The sequence below is a fragment of the Ylistrum balloti genome, unplaced genomic scaffold (genome assembly GCF_031769215.1).
Source record: "Ylistrum balloti isolate Yb309-2 unplaced genomic scaffold, AGI_CSIRO_Ybal_v1 Utg371194, whole genome shotgun sequence".
Taxonomy (NCBI): Eukaryota; Metazoa; Mollusca; class Bivalvia; order Pectinida; family Pectinidae; genus Ylistrum; species Ylistrum balloti.
The window spans coordinates 96,654-118,934 of record NW_026782650.1 but is presented as its reverse complement, the minus strand read 5'-3'; the positions used below and the strand labels follow the sequence as shown (position 1 = coordinate 118,934).

At 34.2% G+C, this 22,281-nt stretch overlaps 3 protein-coding genes across 3 annotated transcripts; 2 read left to right on the top strand and 1 right to left on the bottom strand.

Annotated features, from left to right (window-relative positions):
• Window positions 1-1,049: 1,049 nt before the first annotated feature.
• Window positions 1,050-5,651, top strand: LOC132561320 (uncharacterized protein CT_035-like). The gene is given in 5 exon segments (XM_060226043.1): window positions 1,050-1,103; window positions 1,948-2,128; window positions 2,928-3,155; window positions 4,126-4,378; window positions 4,380-5,651. Coding segments are annotated over 5 exon segments (1,014 nt in total). The 5' UTR covers window positions 1,050-1,070; the 3' UTR covers window positions 4,699-5,651.
• Window positions 5,652-7,464: 1,813 nt separating this feature from the next.
• LOC132561343 (uncharacterized) lies at window positions 7,465-11,699 on the bottom strand. The gene is made up of 4 exons (XM_060226065.1): window positions 11,614-11,699; window positions 9,847-10,526; window positions 8,834-8,978; window positions 7,465-7,618 (listed from the first exon to the last, which is right to left on the bottom strand). The coding sequence occupies exons 1-4, from the start codon at window positions 11,697-11,699 to the stop codon at window positions 7,465-7,467; spliced, it is 1,065 nt and encodes a 354-aa protein (XP_060082048.1).
• A 147-nt stretch (window positions 11,700-11,846) lies between these two features.
• On the top strand, window positions 11,847-21,067 carry LOC132561317 (nuclear migration protein nudC-like). The gene is made up of 10 exons (XM_060226041.1): window positions 11,847-12,031; window positions 15,390-15,467; window positions 16,022-16,246; window positions 16,552-16,614; window positions 16,925-17,032; window positions 17,656-17,724; window positions 18,644-18,769; window positions 19,303-19,386; window positions 19,681-19,799; window positions 20,613-21,067. Exons 1-10 carry the CDS (start codon window positions 11,960-11,962, stop codon window positions 20,662-20,664), a joined length of 996 nt encoding a protein of 331 aa, XP_060082024.1. The 5' UTR covers window positions 11,847-11,959; the 3' UTR covers window positions 20,665-21,067.
• The last annotated feature ends 1,214 nt before the right edge of the window (window positions 21,068-22,281 follow it).

The window sequence follows — 22,281 nt, the reverse complement described above, 5'->3', positions numbered from 1 at the left end:
TTATTTTCTAGTTCGCTTTGCATCTATCCACCAGGTTTTTCCTCCAACCAATATTCAACATTTCTACAAGTGATTCAGTGTCTGTTCAAACAAGACCTTCGTTTGCTTAACCCCAAATTAGTACACTTTCAGATATGTTTCTTTTCTTATTATTTGGATAGCTGAAGAATTTATTACCAAAGATTTTCTAATCGTGGTTAAGTTTCTTTTTTTCCCCAGATCTTTTAACATTTCATCGGTGGTGGTTTCCGGTCAACCAGTTGTTGTTTTCCGATCAAAAGTCCTAATTAATTGAAAAGCCCGTTTGAAATCTTAAAATAAAGCGCCAATTTTTATATCGTTATTCCTGTAAATCTATTTTATGTGCCCGTTTTGTTCTGTCTGCATCGTTTTATGTATAATCTTTATCTATTAGCTAGTGCATGCGAAACTATTTTTTCTTATTAATTAACGTTACTAATCACATTTTTTGGTTTAATCTTCCTATATCGTTATATTCCATTCAATGCTTCCATATTTCCTGTATCAGACCAACTTTTTCATGGAATGCTACTGAAAATAGTGTGTATTGCTGTTACATTAGCCTCTTTCCATGCACTGTGCACAAGTACTTCAGATTCGTTTATGGTTTAGCCAATGAATCTGCTGTTTATCTAGTCTCCGCTTCTCCATATCATTAGAATTAAACAATCGTGTGCTGTTGTCTTTACATCTATTGTTCTATGTAATGAAATAATGAGTAACACAACTTTACGGACAAAAACATTGCGTGCGCTAGTTTGTTACCTGGATAACATTGATAAATAATTGATGATGGAAAAAATGAGAGAGAGAGAGAGAGAGAGAGAGAGAGAGAGAGAGAGAGAGAGAGAGTGGGGGAATCTCTGATTTCGGCTTGGACGTTAACGTTGAGCTTGACCAAGCTTTTGATGGAAGAAAATGAATTGAAGTAACACCGCGCGAGATCGGAACGAGCTTGAAATAAATCCGTGATCCGTGTAACATTCATCAACTTCCGTTTGATAACTACTTTCGATTTGTCTTACCGCTGTACCGGAAGACGTACATACATGTGGAGCACACATCTCCCAAGGTTATTACGTGTATGTGTTTTAAAGTTAACTGGAACTTTTCGACATCAAGGTTGCATGTCATGAATACTTAGCGCAATGCTAAGTCTGTACACAAACAGAATCACAACGATTGTACATGAATACACTGATAAAACATGTAATTGTAGACTCAATTCCAATAACATTTAAAAATAACAAACCACACAATAATCGACTGCTATATTAATCTGTTAATAATGTTCACAGGAGTCCGTCGTTCGATCCTTTAGAACATATGATAATCGCCGAAATAACCCACGGGCTATTTTTGAGCTATTATCGTACATCCTTATCGGCAGAACGTCGGACTCACGTAATCTGTTGTGGGTCGTATAGTTCGAATGGCGAAACCCCTTAAAATATAGAAACAGTTAACTTTAATTACGCGTCTGTGTTACACACATGTACCAAGTATTTTATGCATAGCTGCTTGTTACCATCACAATATACATCCTTTGTCTGGATACACGGAGGTATACAACGTGATTGAAGGATGTTATATACGTCACAATTTAACGATGGATATGTCTCCTCATTTTTAGTACCTTAGGGGTAAAATTGTGCCCTGAAAAAGGGCCCAAGAGGGCGAACTGGTGGACAACAATAAATTTAGAAACCATGCCTCTTCACCTGTTGTGATTGACTTCTATGTTTTAAAAGTATTTTATGTAATCAACCTGACAGTATACATCATACATTGCATACCTCTACATTTGTACATGTAATAAAAAATCACTCCTTACCCATCTTAGAGAATTTCTGACAAAATATCTTGTATTTATATAACAGTATTTGTTATAATTTGGCATTTACTTTCAGTTATTTTTCTTTGCAGGCTGGTAGAAAAGTAACGTTTCGTAACATGTCGTCCAGTGCATGTCTAAAGAATGTGCTGATATACAGAGGAGAGGGTGCTAAAGAGGAAAATGTTGAGCAACTGTTGAAACAAATATCAAAATATGTATCACCAGATAAGTACAAAGTCAGGACCATTTCTGCTGAAGAAACCAAACAAGGTATAGATTCAATTATTTCATTCCTTGAAAGTAATTTGATACTGTTTATAATGTTCAAATTTTTGGGTAAAAAAATTTTGTTGGAAAGAAAACGTATTTGTGGTGAGGTATTTTGAATTGTCATTGAGCTTGACAAAGATTAAATGTCTAACCTACAGATTGTACGGAGACTTGACAAGTTCCCTATCCCATCTCATTTGTATTATGATGTAATATGATTCATACAGAGAAGAAAAGTTCTCCAATGTTTGCCCAACTGCAGCTGAAGATCCAAGGTGCATGACTAAGCATTACATACCTACCCAAATTGGTTTATGTTTCTCAGGAGACAGGTCTGTGCAACTGTGATTGTGTCCATGGACAAGACAATTTACCCTTATTGCTCTGAATACCATACAACAAGACTACTGTATGTTCAGCGAGGTAGCCACCTGTTATTTCAGGAAACCCAACCTCAAATTAATCCTGGCTGTTCACAGAGCTATCTAACCAGCCATTAGAACTAGAACTGTCATCCTGAGAATAACTTATACACTAGATGTAAAGAGTTTAAACCCAATTATGGCCTAACATTAGAGAAAAAAGAGGTCAATGATGTTAAATAACTACAAACCATTAATCACAAAATTGACCTAAAAAGGAAGGCACTGAATTGCTAAGAAAGCCAATTAGCTTATGTTATATTATGAAATGTACATTGGTTACATTTAAAAAAACACAGTTCAAACAATGACTCAAGTATTACTAATTTGGAGCCTCCATTATATTTCCTTAAATTTCTGTAATTTCAATATTTTAGGAGCTTGGACATCAACCACAGCTTTATATGTGATAGGAGGAGGGTATGATCTGGGTTTCATTAGAGCACTTGGAGATGAGGGTACGCTGAAAATTCGTGATTATGTACGGGCTGGTGGCAGATATCTAGGTATTTGTGCTGGGGCTTACTTTGCATGTAACAGCATAGAGTTTGACAAAGATGGCCCACAGCAGGTGTGTGGAGACAGAATACTTAAGTTTTTCCCAGGTAAGTTTTTCATGGTATTCAGTTTTCAGAATTCATTATTTTCCAGCTTGGAACAACTAACAACTTCCCTGAAACCTATTCCCGTATATCATGTAAACAACAGCACTGCAGACACACAGTGACAAAATAACCACACTGGGGACATGATGATGAACAAAGATGTGACACTGAAGACATAAGAAACACAGAATTATTAAATATCCACTCTGACAAAATAGCCACATTCAAGTAACAATATTGATGATGACAAAGTAGTCATACTGAGAAATTGTGGTAAATAACTAGCGGTACCCTACAGACATGACTACAATGACCATGTTTAATCTTAGTCAGGTGATAAAGAAATAATGTTTTTGTTTCGATTTCCTATTTTGTAGATTTACTTAGCTGATATATTCTTCTAAAACCAAAGTTGTAGACTTGATACTTTGTCAAGATTAACACAGTATCAACTGTTGTATAAACTATCTCTTTTAAAGACAAATATGTTGGTCTTGTTACTACAACAGCAATGTAATAATAATAGACTTCATTTATTTTACAATTGCGAAACAAGTTTTTCCAGCTTATATTAATCACTCTTGTTGGCCGGGATAAATGCACATGAGGGGTCTTATTGTGGGGGAAAACCAGAGTACCCTTGATCTTAAATTTAATCAAGGTCATTCATATGAATAAACTTGGTAGCCATTCATGCAGCATGTTACAAGCCAATATCATTACACCTGGCCTTTCAATGATTTAGAAGTTGTTTAAAGGGAGAATTTAATGCTGGGCAGGTGGGCTTAAATTACAGGTAAACATGCGTTTGTTTTGTGTGCTATGACCCATACAACTACATGTACAATATGGTGGCAAGTTCCACTAGCATTCTATCTATACATTAGAGCCTTGTTGTATTGGATATGTATTACAGCTGAGTGTGTTTGGGTTTATGTAACAAGTGTTAGTATTGGTTTATAAATTACAGGTGTATGTGTTGGCCCTGTCCATGGCCCCTACAACTACAATATCAAGATCAGTGCCAGAGCAGTTCCAGTTGAATTCTCAGACCCTTACTGGAGCCCTAAACAGAGCATCTCCTTGCTTGGTTACTATAATGGTGGCGGGATGTTTCTGCCACAGGAGTTGTTCAACAGTAGTAAAATTACTAGAGACTCGGAAAGCTACGACCAAGACCTTAGTGGTGAGGATGACAAAATTCGTCAAGAGGCCAAGGACAGACGTGTTGGGTGTACTGGAAACGAAAACAGAAGTAAAACAAGATGAAAGCTTTAATTACAAACAATGCGGAACTGTAGAGAATATTCTTTGTCATTTTTCCGAGGTCAAAGGTCAGCCGTTAGGGGCCATAACATGTAAGGTTGGTGATGGATTGGCAGTATTGTCGGCCTTACACCTGGAGGTGGACAGTCAGAGTCTGGACGAACAGGACAAATTCTTACAGCCCATTATCTCAGAGCTGACGCCGTATGAGGGGCAACGAGAGAGGTGTTTTGGATCTCTCTTACATCATGCTGGACTGGACATTTTGATATGTTGAAACAGGAAGGACCGAAATAAATGAGAGTTGCAATCTACATTTACTACTGATGTGTTCCAATATTGTTACTCACTTTGATGTAGTTGTTGAACCTTTGTAATTAACTGGATTGTATACAGTGGTTAATGAGTATTGAATGTGACATTGTAATGTCTTGATATGGCATTTATGGTTGCTAAAAATGACACAGCTTTGCAGGCTAATGTCATAATGTATGCTTGCACAAAATGCAAAAATAGTCAGGAATTAGTTTATAATCCTACATTGCAATGTACTTGATCATTTCATGTTTATGTCTTATCAGTTTACCCAATGCCTGTGTCTGAACTTGTCCTACAACATTAGCTTTTGGGATATCTGTGGACAGTCATGATACATTTTGAATGTTGTTGGGAAGCAAAACATTAGATAGAAAACACAAAAGCTTTGGGCAATTATAGTGTGGGAGTGGATTGAAAAACTACTACCTTTGTTTTTGAAAGAGTCTGCCTAAAGTATGAATAAATAAGGAACTGTTTTGAAAACAACAACATGTATATTATCATGTGCAATTGTTTATTTCTTTTTCTGTTTAATCTACAACAATAATACATAGGTAAGCAAGTGATGATAATTATAACTGGCAACAGAAGATATGTTAAAATGAATCTGTGTACAGATACTTTAACACCAACTGTGGTTGGTACAAATGTATGCAGTACAAAAGGATGTGATTACTTTCTATTTCAGATTTTTGAGCAAAACACATCAGCCTTTATAGAGGCTTTCAGCAGTGAAATATTTTATTTCATATTGTCTTCATCATGTCATTCCTTATACATATATGTAATTCTATATTTATTGAAAATTATTGATGAATTAGTTTTAAAAAATGTTAATGAATTGGAATGTGTACTGGTATATGACATGTTATCATTTGAAAATAAAATTAAAAGAATAAGGTAATGCTTACATTTTAAGTACACTAGATTTTTCTTATATCTGACCAAGGAAAACAATACCAAATGTTTTTAATGTGTCTATTTATAGAAAGAATAAATTAGTTATTATAGTTTTATAAAACTTGCATCCTTCTCATACAGTCAATATTATTAATGTGGGTAACAAATTCTTCAACAAATAAAATTATTTTCCATCCAGGGTAAAAACAATGATATGTTTTTTTGCAATGATGAGATTCAACAATCACCACATGTAAGATGGTGATTACAGTGACAGGCATCTGTCAGACAGTGCCAATAAAAACTTAATGAAGCTCTCACTACTATTAAAACAGAATGTATCACAGGAGACAATACCCACAAGATGAAATCTTAATTGATAGAAAAATTTCTCCAAATTGAAAATATACATGTATGAAATTTGTACATGTCAAATCCAACCCAGTATCCAACTTTTGACACATATTACTAAAATTCCTGAACTCTGTAACAGCAGTGATGTAGAGCGATATATTAGTATATATCCCTGATAACAATATTGCTGCCTTGGTATAGTCAATTATGGGTGTTTTACAAAGATAAATATAACACTGAAATTAGCAGTAGCTCCTTTGAAAAGTAAACAAAAAAATACATACTGTATATATGTACATAGTATAGTTTTAGATGTAAACTGTTTACCCTTCACTGCTCCATACACATTACACAGTTAACCAGGAGACATGTTGGAATGGGACCTATGGTTGTACATTGTGTGATAAATATAAATTTTCACTGGTGCCTGTACAAGTTACCATAACAAAACAGGAACTTTTGACAATCTGATAAGTCTAGCATCCCATTCTCACATGATGAAGTAATATATATAACACACAGAAGAGACTTTAAAACTTAACAAACCAACCATGTATTTAAAAAAATGTCTATATCACAGCTTTGCTATATTGTGTGTCTCACACATATTGCAAAAATACATGTCAATCTAACTTAAAAACAACAGGTACTCACTTTCAATATTGAACCTAATACTCCACATATACTAGGTACTTTTTTGTACTATTGTGATTTTAACATAACAAACCCGAATCAATGCTCCATATTTATAACAATCAAATCTCTATGGACACAACATATTAAAAGAATAGTAACACAATAAAATGAAAAGCTTTAAGCAAAAAATGTAAAAACAGGAAAACTACCAACAAAGAATTCAAAATATGTAATGCTTCTTTTCACATAGGTAAATGATATATCTTCTACATGTCCTAATGTTGCTGCTGTAAAACCGATGAAACAAATAAGTGATTTCATGTTTTCCATCATTGGTCAATGTTAGTTTCCAGTTTATTTCTGTTCTATACATATACATGTACCAATAATCATTACTTGTGTAATTGAATAATGTTATAAATAAATTACAATGTGAAATGTTTATACATATCAATACTGCTATGATAAAAACCTGAATTTGAAAGATTTCTTCTTTCCATTGTACACAGTAAAAGCAAGTAGAAACAAATCCTTTCATATTATTAAATACCTGTAGTCTTGTTTGGATCAAATATTCCTTAAATAAGTTTTTTATAGAATATTTTGTCTATTTGAATAATGGAAAAAAAAAATTTCCTTCACCCTTTCTATGATAACTCATAGAATCAAGTTCCCTGTCATCAACCTGAAATCTTTTCTTTGAGGAAGAGAACATATATGTCACCCACCAACTTTGTCTGAATTTTCTTTGTCATAATACTTTGTTTGCTTTATTAACTTGAAGTGAAGTAGACTGGTAAAATATGGACTACATAGTGTATGAACCACAGACAATTTAGGCAAATGTTTCATATGACTTCCTGAAATCATCTGAAGATTTTAACAGACTGTTGCGATAATCCACCAATTCATCCCAATGGTTTTCATGTTTCATCAATTCTGTATTTTTACTACACTCATAGTGGAAGTCTGGACCTTTAGACTCATACCTGCAATGTAAAGAATGAATGTATTAATAAGAACCTCTTCATCTTTGAATTTACCTTAGTTTTTCATAATGACAAAATTGGGGCACAACATCACTGGGCCAACAAACTAAATGTTACTTTAAATGGTATGGTCCACTCCCCTGGAACAAATTCGTGAGACTGAAGAAGAAAAATGGAGACCAATCTTTATAAATAATACTCTGTAAGATGTCCCTCCACCCCCACCACACACCACCACTCATCCTCAAGATCTCCACCCCCACCACACACCACCACTCATCCTCAAGATCTCCACCCCCCCCCCCCACACACCCCACTCACACACCACACACCACCACTCATCCTCAAGATCTCCACCCCCACCACACACCACCACTCTTCCTCAAGATCTCCACCCCCCCCCCACACACACCACCACTCATCCTCAAGATCTCCACCCCCCCCCCCCACACACCACACACCACCACTCATCCTAAAGATATCCACCCCCCCCCCCACACACCACCACTCATCCTCAAGATCTCCACCCCCACCACACACCACCACTCATCCTCAAGATCTCCACCCCCCCCCACACACCACCACTCATCCTCAAGATCTCCACCCCCCCCCCACACACACACACACACACCACTCATCCTCAAGATCTCCACCCCCATCACACACCACCACTCATCCTCAAGATCTCCACCCCCACCACACACCACCACTCATCCTCAAGATCTCCACCCCCCCCCACACACACACACCACCACTCATCCTCAAGATCTCCACCCCCATCACACACCACCACTCATCCTCAAGATCTCCACCCCCCCCCCCCACACACACCACACACACCACCACTCATCCTCAAGATCTCCACCCCCCCCCCCACACACACACACACCACCACTCATCCTCAAGATCTCCACCCCCATCACACACCACCACTCATCCTCAAGATCTCCACCCCCACCACACACCACCACTCATCCTCAAGATCTCCACCCCCACCACACACCACCACTCATCCTCAAGATCTCCACCCCCACCACACACCACCACTCATCCTCAAGACGTAGCTCTACCTAAGCCTAATAGTTATCAAATGTGAGATGGCCAATGTGATATGTTAAATTTTAACTTTTCCAATTGATACAGCATAACAAACTTAATTGGTCTCTTGTTAAAATTTCATTTCTGAGAGAAAAAAAACAACAACAAAAAAAATACCATCTAGGGTTTGGTCCACGAATCCGTTCTATTTCTTCAAAGCGTTTCATCTCCAGCAGCCTATCCTGCTCAATACGTAGACGTTCCATACGTAGTCTGGCAATCTCTGGCTGGTATGGGGAAGTAATCACTTTTGATGACAAGGCTTTGAAAAAGAAATGGACAGTTTTGAGTGAAAACAAAATATATGTATATATATATATATAAAATGATTTCATTGCAGTGTAAAATTTTAAAAAGTACAAATTTAATTTTGGACACAAACCATTCCAAAAATCTCAGAGTTTAAGAGTGATATAAACTTGTTTCAAAGGAATCAGTTTGCTTATCAATTGTCAAATTCTGTGATAGATATTGATATACTGATGAGGCAATTGTCTCTATCAAATCAGATTACTGTTTATTGTTGTTAACAACATTTATCATTACATTTCTTGGAAATTTCATATAAGAAGTGATCCATGATTAGCAGCATACTACAGAAACAAAGAGCATAGTATGTAAAGAAAGGGTATCAGATATCTATATCTAAGAGAACAAAGAAAATAAGAATTGTCCTACTTCTTTTCAGCTTAGTAGATTAAAATAGTGCAATAAGGTACCTATAGGATGTGTGACAGAATTATCATAAAATACAATTATATCTGTAATCTGTGTTGTGGGGAAAGAGCCATAATTTCTCACTTGCATTTGATTTTGATTTTGGAAATGACTATAGTTCCATTACTATGGTATATCTTAATTTTTGTTCGTCTTCAATAAATAATAACTACAAACATTTTACACTATCACTTTCTCAAATACAGGTCATTATACCCAAATTAGTACATTTTTGTTTAAGGTTTCTCACTGATTTAGGGTTAACTAAAGAGAGCCTAAAACTTCATTAATTTGAACAGATTATATTATATTACAAACATTTCTTTTCCCACAAAGTATCTATACAGTAAACAAAGCATATATATGTGACTTCTTTTTTAAGTTTTAAGAAATGGTATTTGTAGATGTTTTACCTGTAGCTGGGGCCTCAGATGACATAAGAAACATTTTGTCTACATCACTCCTGGTGAATGGGCCCACTTTTGACTGGGATTTACTAGGCTTGGAAGTTGTAAAACGTGGAGCAGATTTAGGTCGTATGCTGTGTTTTTTTGTGGAAGGAACATTGATATCTAAATAAGAAAGTTCATAAGGAGCAGACATAGTGACAGGGAAGAATCTGAGAGACAGAGAGTCATTGGTACTAAGAGGGTACTCTATCTTTTCCTGCTTTGTAAATTCCTCCTCTTCATCCATCTCACCTTTGTAGGGATTACTTGTCTTGTATTTGTTGGTTATGTTTTGAGACATCCAGGAGTTTGATCTGTTTAACCAATCATTTTCATTTACCCTTAATGGCTGACCTCTAAAGCTCAAGTCTGAACTCTGTGAGCGGAGTTGGGATAATTCATCTTCAGTGTTAATGAAGTTTGTGAGAGACTTATTGCTAAATTCTTTGGATTGCAATTTTTTGCTGAAAGAGACACTTTTGTCAAGATTTGCACTGAGGTTTCCTAAATTATTTGCTATATCTCCCAGGGATTTGACATAGTGTCTGTCACTGTATTTTGCTGGGTTAAACATTGTGTGTTGACTTGTAAGCCTTGTCGAAGAATTTGTTATTTGGGAATTGGTCAAATAAGCTGGTTTTTCCCTGAAATTAGAAAAAGAAATGCTTAATATTGTTGTAATGTATTATTCGCTCATCTAAACATATCACAAATGTACACAGAAAAGAACAGTATAATGAATTTTGTTTCAGATAAGAAATGGAAATTTTTTCAAAGAAAAAAAATTAAATAGAACCTTATTGAAGTTCTTTTCCATTTTTTTCTTCTCTCTCTCTGTTTTTCCTTTTATTTTAAGCACACCTGTATAAAGCAGTATCAACATCCTTAAATTTGTAACTAGAACCATGCAAACAATATTTTTTATCAAACAATCCATACTAGCTCTTTTTTTATCTAATGGAAAGGAGAGTTGTAACTTGTTTTGTAGCAGCTCTTTATTTGTGTGACAAATTTATAACTGAAGTTTCAAATGATTTCTTGATATTTAGACAGAACTGTATAATGTGTATAGAGTAGAATGTACACAATGCAAAAATTAAGATAACTTTATGTTCACAATTTAAATAGTTTGTTTCAATGGCTAGTATTATCAGAGACGTGATATATACATCTCTGGTATTATTAGGAAAACACATACAGTTTATCAAGAATAAATAACTGATGCAGTGATACCACCAATGTGTTGTGAAAGTCAAACATTTATGTTTTGAAGATACTGTACAAGTTAGGTCTATGGTTTTTACACTATATATTTCGCTGCGTTTCAAATTTAGCAAATTGACTGTTATATCTTAATAGAAACTTCTGTGTCTGTTGCCAGAAAATTAGATTAGCTTAGACATACTTCTTTTGTTTGAACAAGCATTAACATATCTTAAATTTCCCGCCTTTCTAAGTATAGTTAAATACCGGTAAGTTATTATCAGCTGACGAACATATCGACTGATGCAAGATATTCAACAACTACAAAAAAAGCAAACAAATCATACATTCCAGTTTCATATCACGGGAAAAAATGCATTAGAAAGTTCTTTAAGTTTTTTTTTCTATCATTGGGAAATTGCAGAATTCTGCAGATGACAATTTGACATTCAAGAATGCAACGTTCTTTGCTATCGATCCTTTTATATTTTGGCAAAAAGTACTAAAGAATGCATAATCCTCATTTACCAGAAGGAAGAAGAGCGTCCATGCAAGACGAAATCTTCATCTGGATTCCTGAAGCCTGGACTTCGTCTGAAACTTGCTGTCGACATATTTGTTTACGGAAGTGAAAGTGATTAGAAACAACGCATGCGTGTTAAGACTTCCTCTCTTAGCAATAATCTGTGTCGACTGTGCTCTTCAATCCATAACAAGTTTTGACCTGTGTTACAAGGACATGAAAGACGTGGAAATAGCAAAGGCGTGCAATAGTGCTGAGGTACGGACGGAAAATAAGACTTACTTTACTCATCAGAACTGAAAAAGTATATTAAAACCGAGTTCGTATTGAGGGAACAGAAGCACAGATACCATGGCCGATCCCGAAAGATTTGATGGAATGTTGCTAGCAATGGCTCAGCAATGCGAAGGCGGAGTGAAAGAGGTATGGTAACAGGGAACAGTTACTTTGCATTTTTCCTGAAATTATTGGTGATGTTTGAGATATACAAGTACAGTAGTTTGATTATATATAAAAATACATCACTACATGTCTATATATTTACAAACTACATAATAATTACATTAGTAGTAGAGATTACATGTGACTGTGTACTGCTACCTAATTATTCAGTTGTGAAAACGAAACCATAACCTATGTTCTAGATTTTTCTGTGAACAGATCATGATTCTAATAAAAAGTTATCATTCTTTTTATTTGACCGATTGATCAATATGCATTTATTTGTTAAATAAAGTATAATCTAAACAAGATGTTGATTGCAAATTGCAGGCACACTGAAAATTTGTTCCGTTTTCTGTTAATGGGGCTGGGCATGACACAGCACATGTGTAATACAAGTGATCTGCTGTGTTGTCTGCATTTGAGGGATAGTTGCTGCTGTAACACAATGACTAAACACAGTGTTTACTTGGGTTGACTGAAACGTTTATTTCATCGTATAGTGGTTTTCCATAGTTAGTACTTCGCGTTAATATTCATTACAAAAGATAGTTCCTAATCAACATACAGCAGCATGTCGTGGCACCAAAAATAACCACCTGTGTAAGGCAGACAAAAACTAAACACTTGCCCGTCCATATCAAAGAGTTCCATACAAATGTCCATGGGCAAACTTGGCCAGGGGCAGGTCCCATATGGGACTCTGCCCGCTCCACGTCCAACTCCCAACTCTCTCTAGCTACTCGATCCCAGATTCGACTAGACTTCTGCTGGCTATTGTCTTTGTATAAATAATACCCAAATACTTAATTTCAGCCTAGTCCCAATTGGACAACAGCCCCCGGAGCATCTAATTATGAGGGCACGTGCGACTAGGAGTACCGTTATCAACTTCCCGTCTTTGATCTACCTAATACATTGTTTCTTATCTTGTTTACATACAAATATATTCGCCAGCGCGAGACATACAAAAGAGAGCATCTATCTGTCATGATCAATCATACTGGCTAGATTCTGCCACAGTGCTTCACACTGGGGTACACACCCCACCCATTATCAGGCGTGCATCACTACCTGTCACTCACAGGATTTTTACCTTGGTCCAGTATTGACTGACTTTTTACCTGATGTACTTTAAACTAAGATGCTGCTCTCTACGATACACATCCTTCCAAAGTTACTATTAAATCCATTTTTTACTCATTTTGTTACACTGCTTTGTGTAATCAAATTAGTTACCCAAATGCAGGCTCATCTCAAATAGAAACACAAAAAGTTCTTTTACATTCATGTATTTGCAACATAAAAAGGGCGTCATCTTTTGAACATGACATCAACATTGTATATATTTGCATGAGAAAATTAATTTGTGTTATCTGACTTTGTGCTAAAATGAGAATTTGTATCACTGATTTTGTTCTTCATTTGCTATAGTGTATAGAAATTGGGAACTATTAGTGTAAATGTCATAGATGGGCATGAATTTACACGTATTCTATCTTTGGTCACATTATAGGCAGTGGAGATTATAAAGATTGTGTTCTTTACCAAAAGTGAAACTATCAAATTATTCAGCTTTTCTTTAAAAATGTACAATATTGCATTGGTTAATGGGCTACATCCAAAAATATGATGCCCATTTTTGTTGCAATTGTATAAAAGAACTTAATGTAATTTTATTTCAAATGATACTGGATTTGGGGAACTTAATGATTACTTAAAGTGGTAATATTCCCTCAAATGCAGGACTATTACCCATACAACACATCCAGTTTAATTTACAATGCACCTTTGGAGATGTACAATAGTTGGAACCAACACATGTACATGTCTAAATGATCTTAAAAACAATAATGAGTCAGGTAGTACCTGGAAGAGAGAAGGTTATACGCCATAATGATGTTCTGTAGATGACAGTATCACAGGAAATATAACACAAGGAAGTGTTGATTGACTTGTTAGTGGCTAAAGAAATTAAGAGAAATTGGAACACTACAGTGAATGACTGCGATATTGTGACTTCATGATTTTGGTTTCAGTTAAACACCTTGTACTTAAAGAAAAAAAAAATTCTAATTTATGTGAAATCACACTTATGTTTAGTAAAAAGTTAAAGTATCTTAAACAACTTCAGGAAAGTAAAAATGTTGTTGTAGTTTTTTCATAAAGATAAGCTTCAGGAAGTGCAGAGCACCTATGCTCAATGCCTTTCTACTACTGAAAGATTTTTTTTCATTGTTGCTTCATGGCCTGTTATGAATTGAATTATCTCCCAAATACCGGTAATAACAATATAGAGATCTGCTCAGACATCTTTAACTGTTATTGCGTGGTACACATAAACAATTGTATATATAAAAGACTTTTTATGTACGGAGAAGAAGTTTTTAATAGTCTATGATACAGTAAAATTACAATTTCCACTACAAGCTAATCACATCACTAAGTGTGTTCCTGTGTAATCAGCGGACTAAACCTTATTTGATTTAATTTGATATTGTTTCAACTTTGAAATATTACAAGTGTGAGAGAATTTTGTAAATGATACGGTTGCCCTCTAGGTTCACACTTAGAGATAATTAGAGAAGGTTCCCCATGGTCCCAGGCTACACCCTCTTGAGTTTGGGACTGATAAGAAAAATAAAACTGCAAACAGTCGTCCATCTTTGATTTGATAGTAAGATTATTATTGCTGTTTTTTTTGAGAGAGAGGAATTTTAAGATTTCGTATATGTATGATTAAGAGGAAAGAAGTGGAAAGATCCAACTTGTAAAGACGAAATGAAGATTAAACATTAGTATGCACAGAGAACCCTTGAGATCTCTTGGTTAATGCCCTTGATTCAGATTTAGAGTAAAGGCTGTAATAACAACAAACTTCAGCACCAAATTTTTCTTTCTTGAAAATTGATACTTTTATACTGGAAACAGGACTCTTCAATATATTGAGCTACCTCTTCTGTTCATGTTGTTCTTGACGATCGCTTATGTCAAGTCTTGTTATCTTTACAATAAGTCAGAAAAAAAGTAAATGAAAAATGCTATCCCTGTTGTCTTTTTAGTTTGTGTATGATCCAATCATATACCATCATATTAAATCTGGAAGAATGCCCAGATTCTTTTGATAATCTATGTATTTTTTTTAACTGTTTCTTCAGATGGCAGGTGAGCATGATGACTAAAGGCTTTTTATTAAAACCATTTGTGTACATAAAATGCTTAAAGCATTAAAATCTTTTAATTAACCTTATCGTGGTCTTAATTTGAAAAATGTTTAATCCCATTTTTGCTTCATTTATGCAAATATAGCTTTGATATGAATACTGATTTTCTGTTTCAGATTCTGGATTGCGTTTTCAGTTTTTTATCAAGAAAGACAGACTTTTATACTGGTGGAAAGGAAGGTTTAGCTGAAAAAGTAAGATACACATAGAGAGAATAAAATAAATAGAAATAGTAAACATTTATGATGTGATGCAGAAAGATAAGCACATACTCTTGTGCTCAAGACATTTCCAAAAATGTAGCAGGAGTTTTTTTAATCAGTGTTATTATTAAAACTTTTTAATAACCAAAATGTGAAAACTGTACTTACTCTGATAATTCATGATGGATACTTTTATACACATGAATTTCAAGTTACTGAACATATTTTTATATGAATATGATGTCTTGTAAAATATGAGTTTAGCATGTAGAGTTTGTATGCATGTAGAGGTATTTTTTATTTCATCACTTGACTGAAATTTTTTTAATTGATTGGCAAGTGAAATTTTTCTTCGACGAAAATGCTTTCATATTTTAAGATTTGAAATGAAAGAACACAAATTGAAAGCATATTTGACCTTGTTTTATAACTTTTGAATAAGAGATAGCAATTTAGTCAAAATTGTGACCAAATGTCTAAAACATTCTATTGCTTTTTGGAGATTTTACATTTACAAGCTAGAATGTGATTCCTTTCTTTATTAGATTGTTATGGATGCATTCAAAACGTACCAAAAAAGTGCAGAAGAAGAAAAACGAAAATTAAGAGAGGAACGAGAACAGGAAGAAATGCGGAGGAAAGAACGTCTTGCTAAGAAAAAGGCAGAGACAGAGAAAAAAGCTCAAGAAAAAATAGCTAAAGAAGAGGAACCCAAAATCAAGGAACTTACAGAAGAGGAGGCCGAACAACTTCAGAATGAATTAGATATGGTATATTATTGTTATACATTCTCTTTATATTCTGAGGTCTTTCTTGTGACAACAGTTGTTGTAATATTCCCTTGTACATTGTGTAATGTGGAAAAAACAAACCAAACTTTTTGATTAATTTCAACTTATAATCCACTAATATTTTTAATTTGTTATGTAAAAGCCTTTGATAATCCCAAGTGGAAAAATAGTTGGTACTAGCATTTATTTTGGACAATTTGTTCATTAAAAGTCTTATGAGAGAAGATTTGACTGATTTTCCAAGTAATTGTTAAATTTTCTGAAGTTAAGATTACTTTTAATAGGAAAAATCTGGAGAAAAACCAACACCAACAGAAGAGGCTCCAAAGGCAGAAAATGGTGAAAAGGTAAAAAATAAAATACTTGAATGTTCTTGGAATGATATACTTATCTAAAATATATAAAACGAACAGAAAAAATTAGAGAAATTGTGTTATCCTCCTCCTATATAAAAAATGATATAGTTTGATCTTTTTTACAGACTATATATGTAATCATCTATGATTTTTTCAAAGGGAAATTACTTGATTTTGTCAGAAGGTAGGGCTAGTTTTAAGTAGTACCTTGTCTAGAGTACATTTCCTTCAACAAATATCACATATATTTATACTAAATTGATTTATTTAAATATCTGGTCCGTTCGATTAACCTTTCCAGTCAGATGATGAAGAAGATGAAAAGGACAAGGGGAAATTAAAACCTAATGCCGGTAATGGAGCAGACCTGCCTAATTACAAATGGACACAGACACTTGAAGAAATTGAGGCAAGTAATTACCATGATATATACACTGAGATAACAAAGTTTACATTACCACTGAAATTAGGCAGTTATATACATAGGTGAATAGGTTGTCAGTAACAACGATTACACCATCACCTTTAGCAGACTAATTAAAAAATATGGTCCTTTCAGTGTAAAGTCTACGAAACATAGCATTATTCAAAGTTCCTTGGTAATATGTTCATTGTTGGCGTAAATGTACATATAAAATGTAACCATTTACATTTATTTTACTACAATTTAATTGCCATGTCATACATTCTGTAAATTTGGTTTCTTAATGTGCTTGCTTTACTGGTCATTTGTCTGCTCAGGGTGACAGTCATCGAAATCTTGTACCTAAATGATTTATTCATATCTACATGTATTATTCCATAACTGAGAAATAACATGGATGATATAATAGTGTTATTGGGGACAACAGACCTACCCTGACAAAATATAAGATGATGTTTATATAATCACTATCATGAAGTATGAAATAGATTTCACCAGAATAGGATATGGACAGAAAAGGATACACGTTTCTGTTGTGAGAATAACAAAAATTACAGTGGATTATTGATTAGGAATAACATGTATTGATTTTCTGGTTATCTTAACAGCTTAGAGTACCCTTTAATGTTTCGTTCCCTCTGAAAGGAAGAGACATGGTTGTCCAGATTGACAAACGGGTAAGTTTTGTAAGAGCAGTGTTAAACAAGTTTAAATACTTTAAATTCACATGAATTGTAGGAGCATCATTTTTTTTCACCCTTGGCCACCATTCCGTCATAATATTGTTTCCACATATTTACTTTTCTACAGATATAAAACTGTAACTTGGTTTGTTGGTTGTATCCTGATACATGTAATCTTGAGGTAGAGATCTGATTTGGTTATGGTTTGTTGATTATTTCCACAGTTGTAGCCACTTAAAAATTTTGATTAAACTTTCTTTATCAAAATGGTAAGACCAATACTAAAGGGCCTTGCCAAATTCAGTGGGAATTTAAAAACACCCATCAACAAAATAAATAACAATAAAAAGTTCCAAACTTCTTGATTACTGATAGGGATATTGGTATCACTCCAATGTATCCAGTTTCTGACTCTGAATTGAGTATATCTTGTAACGTTTTGTTTGTTTACTGATTGAAAGTTAGACATGTAGTGACTTTAGAAATGAAAATACCATTACAATGTTTTACAAATTGCTGTAAAGGTTGACATTCCAAAGTTAACATGCACCCCAAGATTACAGTGGTATCATAGTAAAACGATTTTATTTTACAGATTTTGTTTGTCATTGCATATATATATATATCAAGTGTATCACCTTATGAACAGTACAGTTGGATTTTATTGAAATATACACATAAACAGAATAATTGTAGAAAAGAAATCTTTATCTGCTCATCAACAATCTGTAAACAAAAAGGACTTCCCTTCTGTATCATTTGTGACAATGTTCTCACTGTCATTTCTGCCCATCATCATGAATGAACTGCCAATTACAATGACAAAAAGACAAAGAAATATTCAAACAGGTATCTGTTATTGTCAGAATCATTAATTGATTGTGGAAGTATAATGATGACAGTACTGTTGTAGCACATCAAGGTGGGACTGAAAGGACATCCTCCTGTGGTCGAAGGTGAAACATACAATGACATTAAGGTGGAGGAGTCGACATGGTGTATTTTGGATAAGAAGGAGCTGGTAGTCAACATTGAAAAAGTCAGTCAGCATTGTATATTATTGTTTAGTATTCCTTAAGTCAACATTGAAAAAGTCAGATATCATTGTGAATTGTCATTTAGTGCTTTTAAAGTCAACATGAAAAAAAAAAAAGTTTGACAGCATAACATTAATATCATGAGGTGTTTCTATAGTCAACAAAAAACAGTGTAGTATATTATGATTTAGTGTTTCTGAAGCCGACATACAAAATTTTGAACAACATAAAGTGTTTTTGTAGACATCATAGAAAATATTGATACACCTGTATTAAACATAGTAAAGTGGACATTTTTTGACAGCTAGTCAACACCATATATGTTTGTATCAAAATCAACACAGAAAACTCTGTTGACATCTCATTCAATTTCTCTTTCAACTTCTAAAATTCCGTCAACATCACAGCTGTGGTCCTCATAGAGTTGTGTACCCATAAAGACTATTAAGTCAGCCTAGTAAACATGCAGCATTACATGCCATCTATTTTAAACCTGATTCTAACTGGTTTTGATTCTTGCTGTCCTCTTGTCTAGATAAACAAAATGGAGTGGTGGAGTAGGATAGTCACAACAGATCCTGAAATTAATACCAAGAAAGTTTCGCCTGAAAACTCCAAGGTAAACCTACAGCTTTGAAACCTGTTCATTACCTCAAAATATTCACTTTATTTCTTAATAAAATTGCAAACCACAAATTATCTTTTTCTTTTTAACACTCTGTGACATTTTAGATTTTTGTAGGTCAGTCGATTGTCAAAATGAAGTGTTGCTCCTTATTTCTAAAGTGTAACATCATACATTATGCTATTTCTTTTGTAACATATCTGCTTGGACAAGTTTGTATCAAAGATATGCTTGGGACTACAATGTAATTTTTGAAAATCAAAAAACTACTTTCTGTTTGTCAAACAGTTGTCTGATTTAGACGGGGACACAAGATCACTAGTAGAGAAGATGATGTACGATCAGCGACAGAAGGAGATGGGTCTGCCAACCTCAGAAGAACAGAAGAAAGCAGACATTATGAAAAAGTAAGTTAACATATGTACATATAAACATCATATCCACTGTTTATCCCATCTGGTAACAGTTTATTGTTTCTATTTCCATTTTTAGACATGTATATCGATCAATGAAATGAAAACACGGAATACAACGTTTGAATTTCCCGCTTATCATAGGGTTGACGTCATCAGATCAGTTAACGGAAGGAGCAATGGTATAGTTCCTTAAAATATAGTTCCATGTGGAGTAAGAAGAAAAACCACATACAAACAAAACCTTTGTGATGATGACTTTTATTTGGAATGCTATTGTTATATTTAAATTAATTTAAAGTAATAAAACACAACTATAAAAAAAAAGACGAGTAGCTATGCGACCAAATATATGGTGTAAACAGTAGTGAAGCGTCAAACCATGAGGCGATGCCGCCATGTTGGATATTGTTGAACGTTCAGAAATGTGTCTCTGTCTCACTTTCCAAAGTTAATAGTGCAACCATGAAGTGTTGCGTTTGTGAAGAAGCCAGGTGTGGACATCATCGCTGTATTAGACTGAAACGTAATCTGAGACGGAGCTGTCTAAGAATGTGTATTCATACACTTGACCAGATGGGCGTGTATAGCCTGATATACTCCCATCTGGTTAACATAGAGTTACAGGGGAAAATGATAGTAGAATGGAAATATATTAGAATGCCTGCCTTTTTAATAGGTTGAAATTATAATTACAGACGTTTAGAAATGAAATTGTAGATGAATTATTCAAACACCTTTAATTATGTTAGACCCATTAACTATACCTGTGACTCTATGATCACAAACGGTTTTTTTTCTTTGCAGATTTATGTCACAGCATCCAGAAATGGACTTTTCCAAGTGTAAATTTAACTGACTGCCTCTATAAAGGCAACAAATATTGATAGAAAAGGCGACACTACAGCACGTTTGATTCTAGTTGTGAATGTGAAAACATGACTATTCCTGTATATCATGAATGATATCACATCAAGGAGCTGTAGTATTCCTACCAGTGGGTATTACATATACATCCTGCAAGGATCAAGAAATAATCTGTAACATGAACAGAAAAAAAACTTTATACAGCCAGATAACGTGTTCCTTAACTACTGATTGATATATGTCTAATTCAGTGTTAATAGTATGTAACATTTCTGTGTAAAATCTTGATTCATTTAATTCATGTTTATCATTGATTACATAATAAGTGAAGCACACTCAATTTTCACTTTTTTATTAGGGCGCTGAATTGGATTTGAAATAAATGTTAAATGTTATATGCAGTGTTGTCTTCTATCTTCACATAAACGTTATGTTATGGATCTTTATTTTTTATTGATTCAAACATAAAATTGACATACATAAGGACGGAGGTGCAGCTATAAATTAAATTTGAAAAAGATCCATTCAGTATATCTCAGGAAAAAGCAATAACATTATTTACAGACAAACCGACCATGGATATAGGGTCATTTGAAAAGTCCACCATATGATGGTAGTTAAAATATATACCATAGCATGGAGGTCTGAAGTTAGTCATCCTGGTATTTTCTTTGCCAATAAATACCTTAGCAACTTGGGCTATGATGAGTTGTTTAATCCTTGTATTGAATTGATGCACACACCTTTTGTACATTGACTTGGTAGTAAATCATCTACACTGGAACAAGTGGTGTTGAAGAGTATGTAGTGTTTCAAGTGCATATGGTAAAAGGTTTTTATTCATTTTCTTATCAAAACAATACATTATTGATATGTTTGAAAGTGGAATGAAAAGACTTTAAATCCGCAATTTACATGTCATTTAGCAAATTCACAAGATTCAGAAAGTTTCTGAGAAAACTTCTACTTGAAAAAAATATGAAACTATTAAAAAAATTATGCAAAGACAATATTAAAACATACATAACACTTAATTGAAACAAATCGAAAATAATAAAACTGGTCCCCAATGAAAATATAAACCGATGGTTTACGAAGTTCCGCCTCGAAGAAAAAACGCGACTAATTTGCATACTCGGATTTACAGGTGTAGTAGGTGCATTTATAGAAAACGTGTGGTGTTGCACGATTTTCGTGATGGTCCAATCACAGGTAGAATGCAGGTATATTGCTTGCTGTGTAGTCTGATTAGGAACATTCACGGAAACGTTTAAAGTTTTCCCGACATCTATATTAATACAAACCCAAGGTATCGTCTTCGGTATTTCTCAGATTAGTTAATTCTCACTATAGCTATATAAACAATCTTTTCCATTTTTGTCGTAAAAGTTGGGTATATTGTGGCTTTAAAGCCGTTGGTATTTGTATTGGTGACCTGTATAAAATATTCAGGCTTAATAGATCAAATGCTCGTTAAGGGATGATACAAGTCCTTTTTTTTAGTAATTCTTTTATTTTTTGACATGTTTTTACATATTACACGATACACAATATACAAGAGAAACCACACAAAAACATACACCCACACTCTCACACTTGTGTGCTCTAT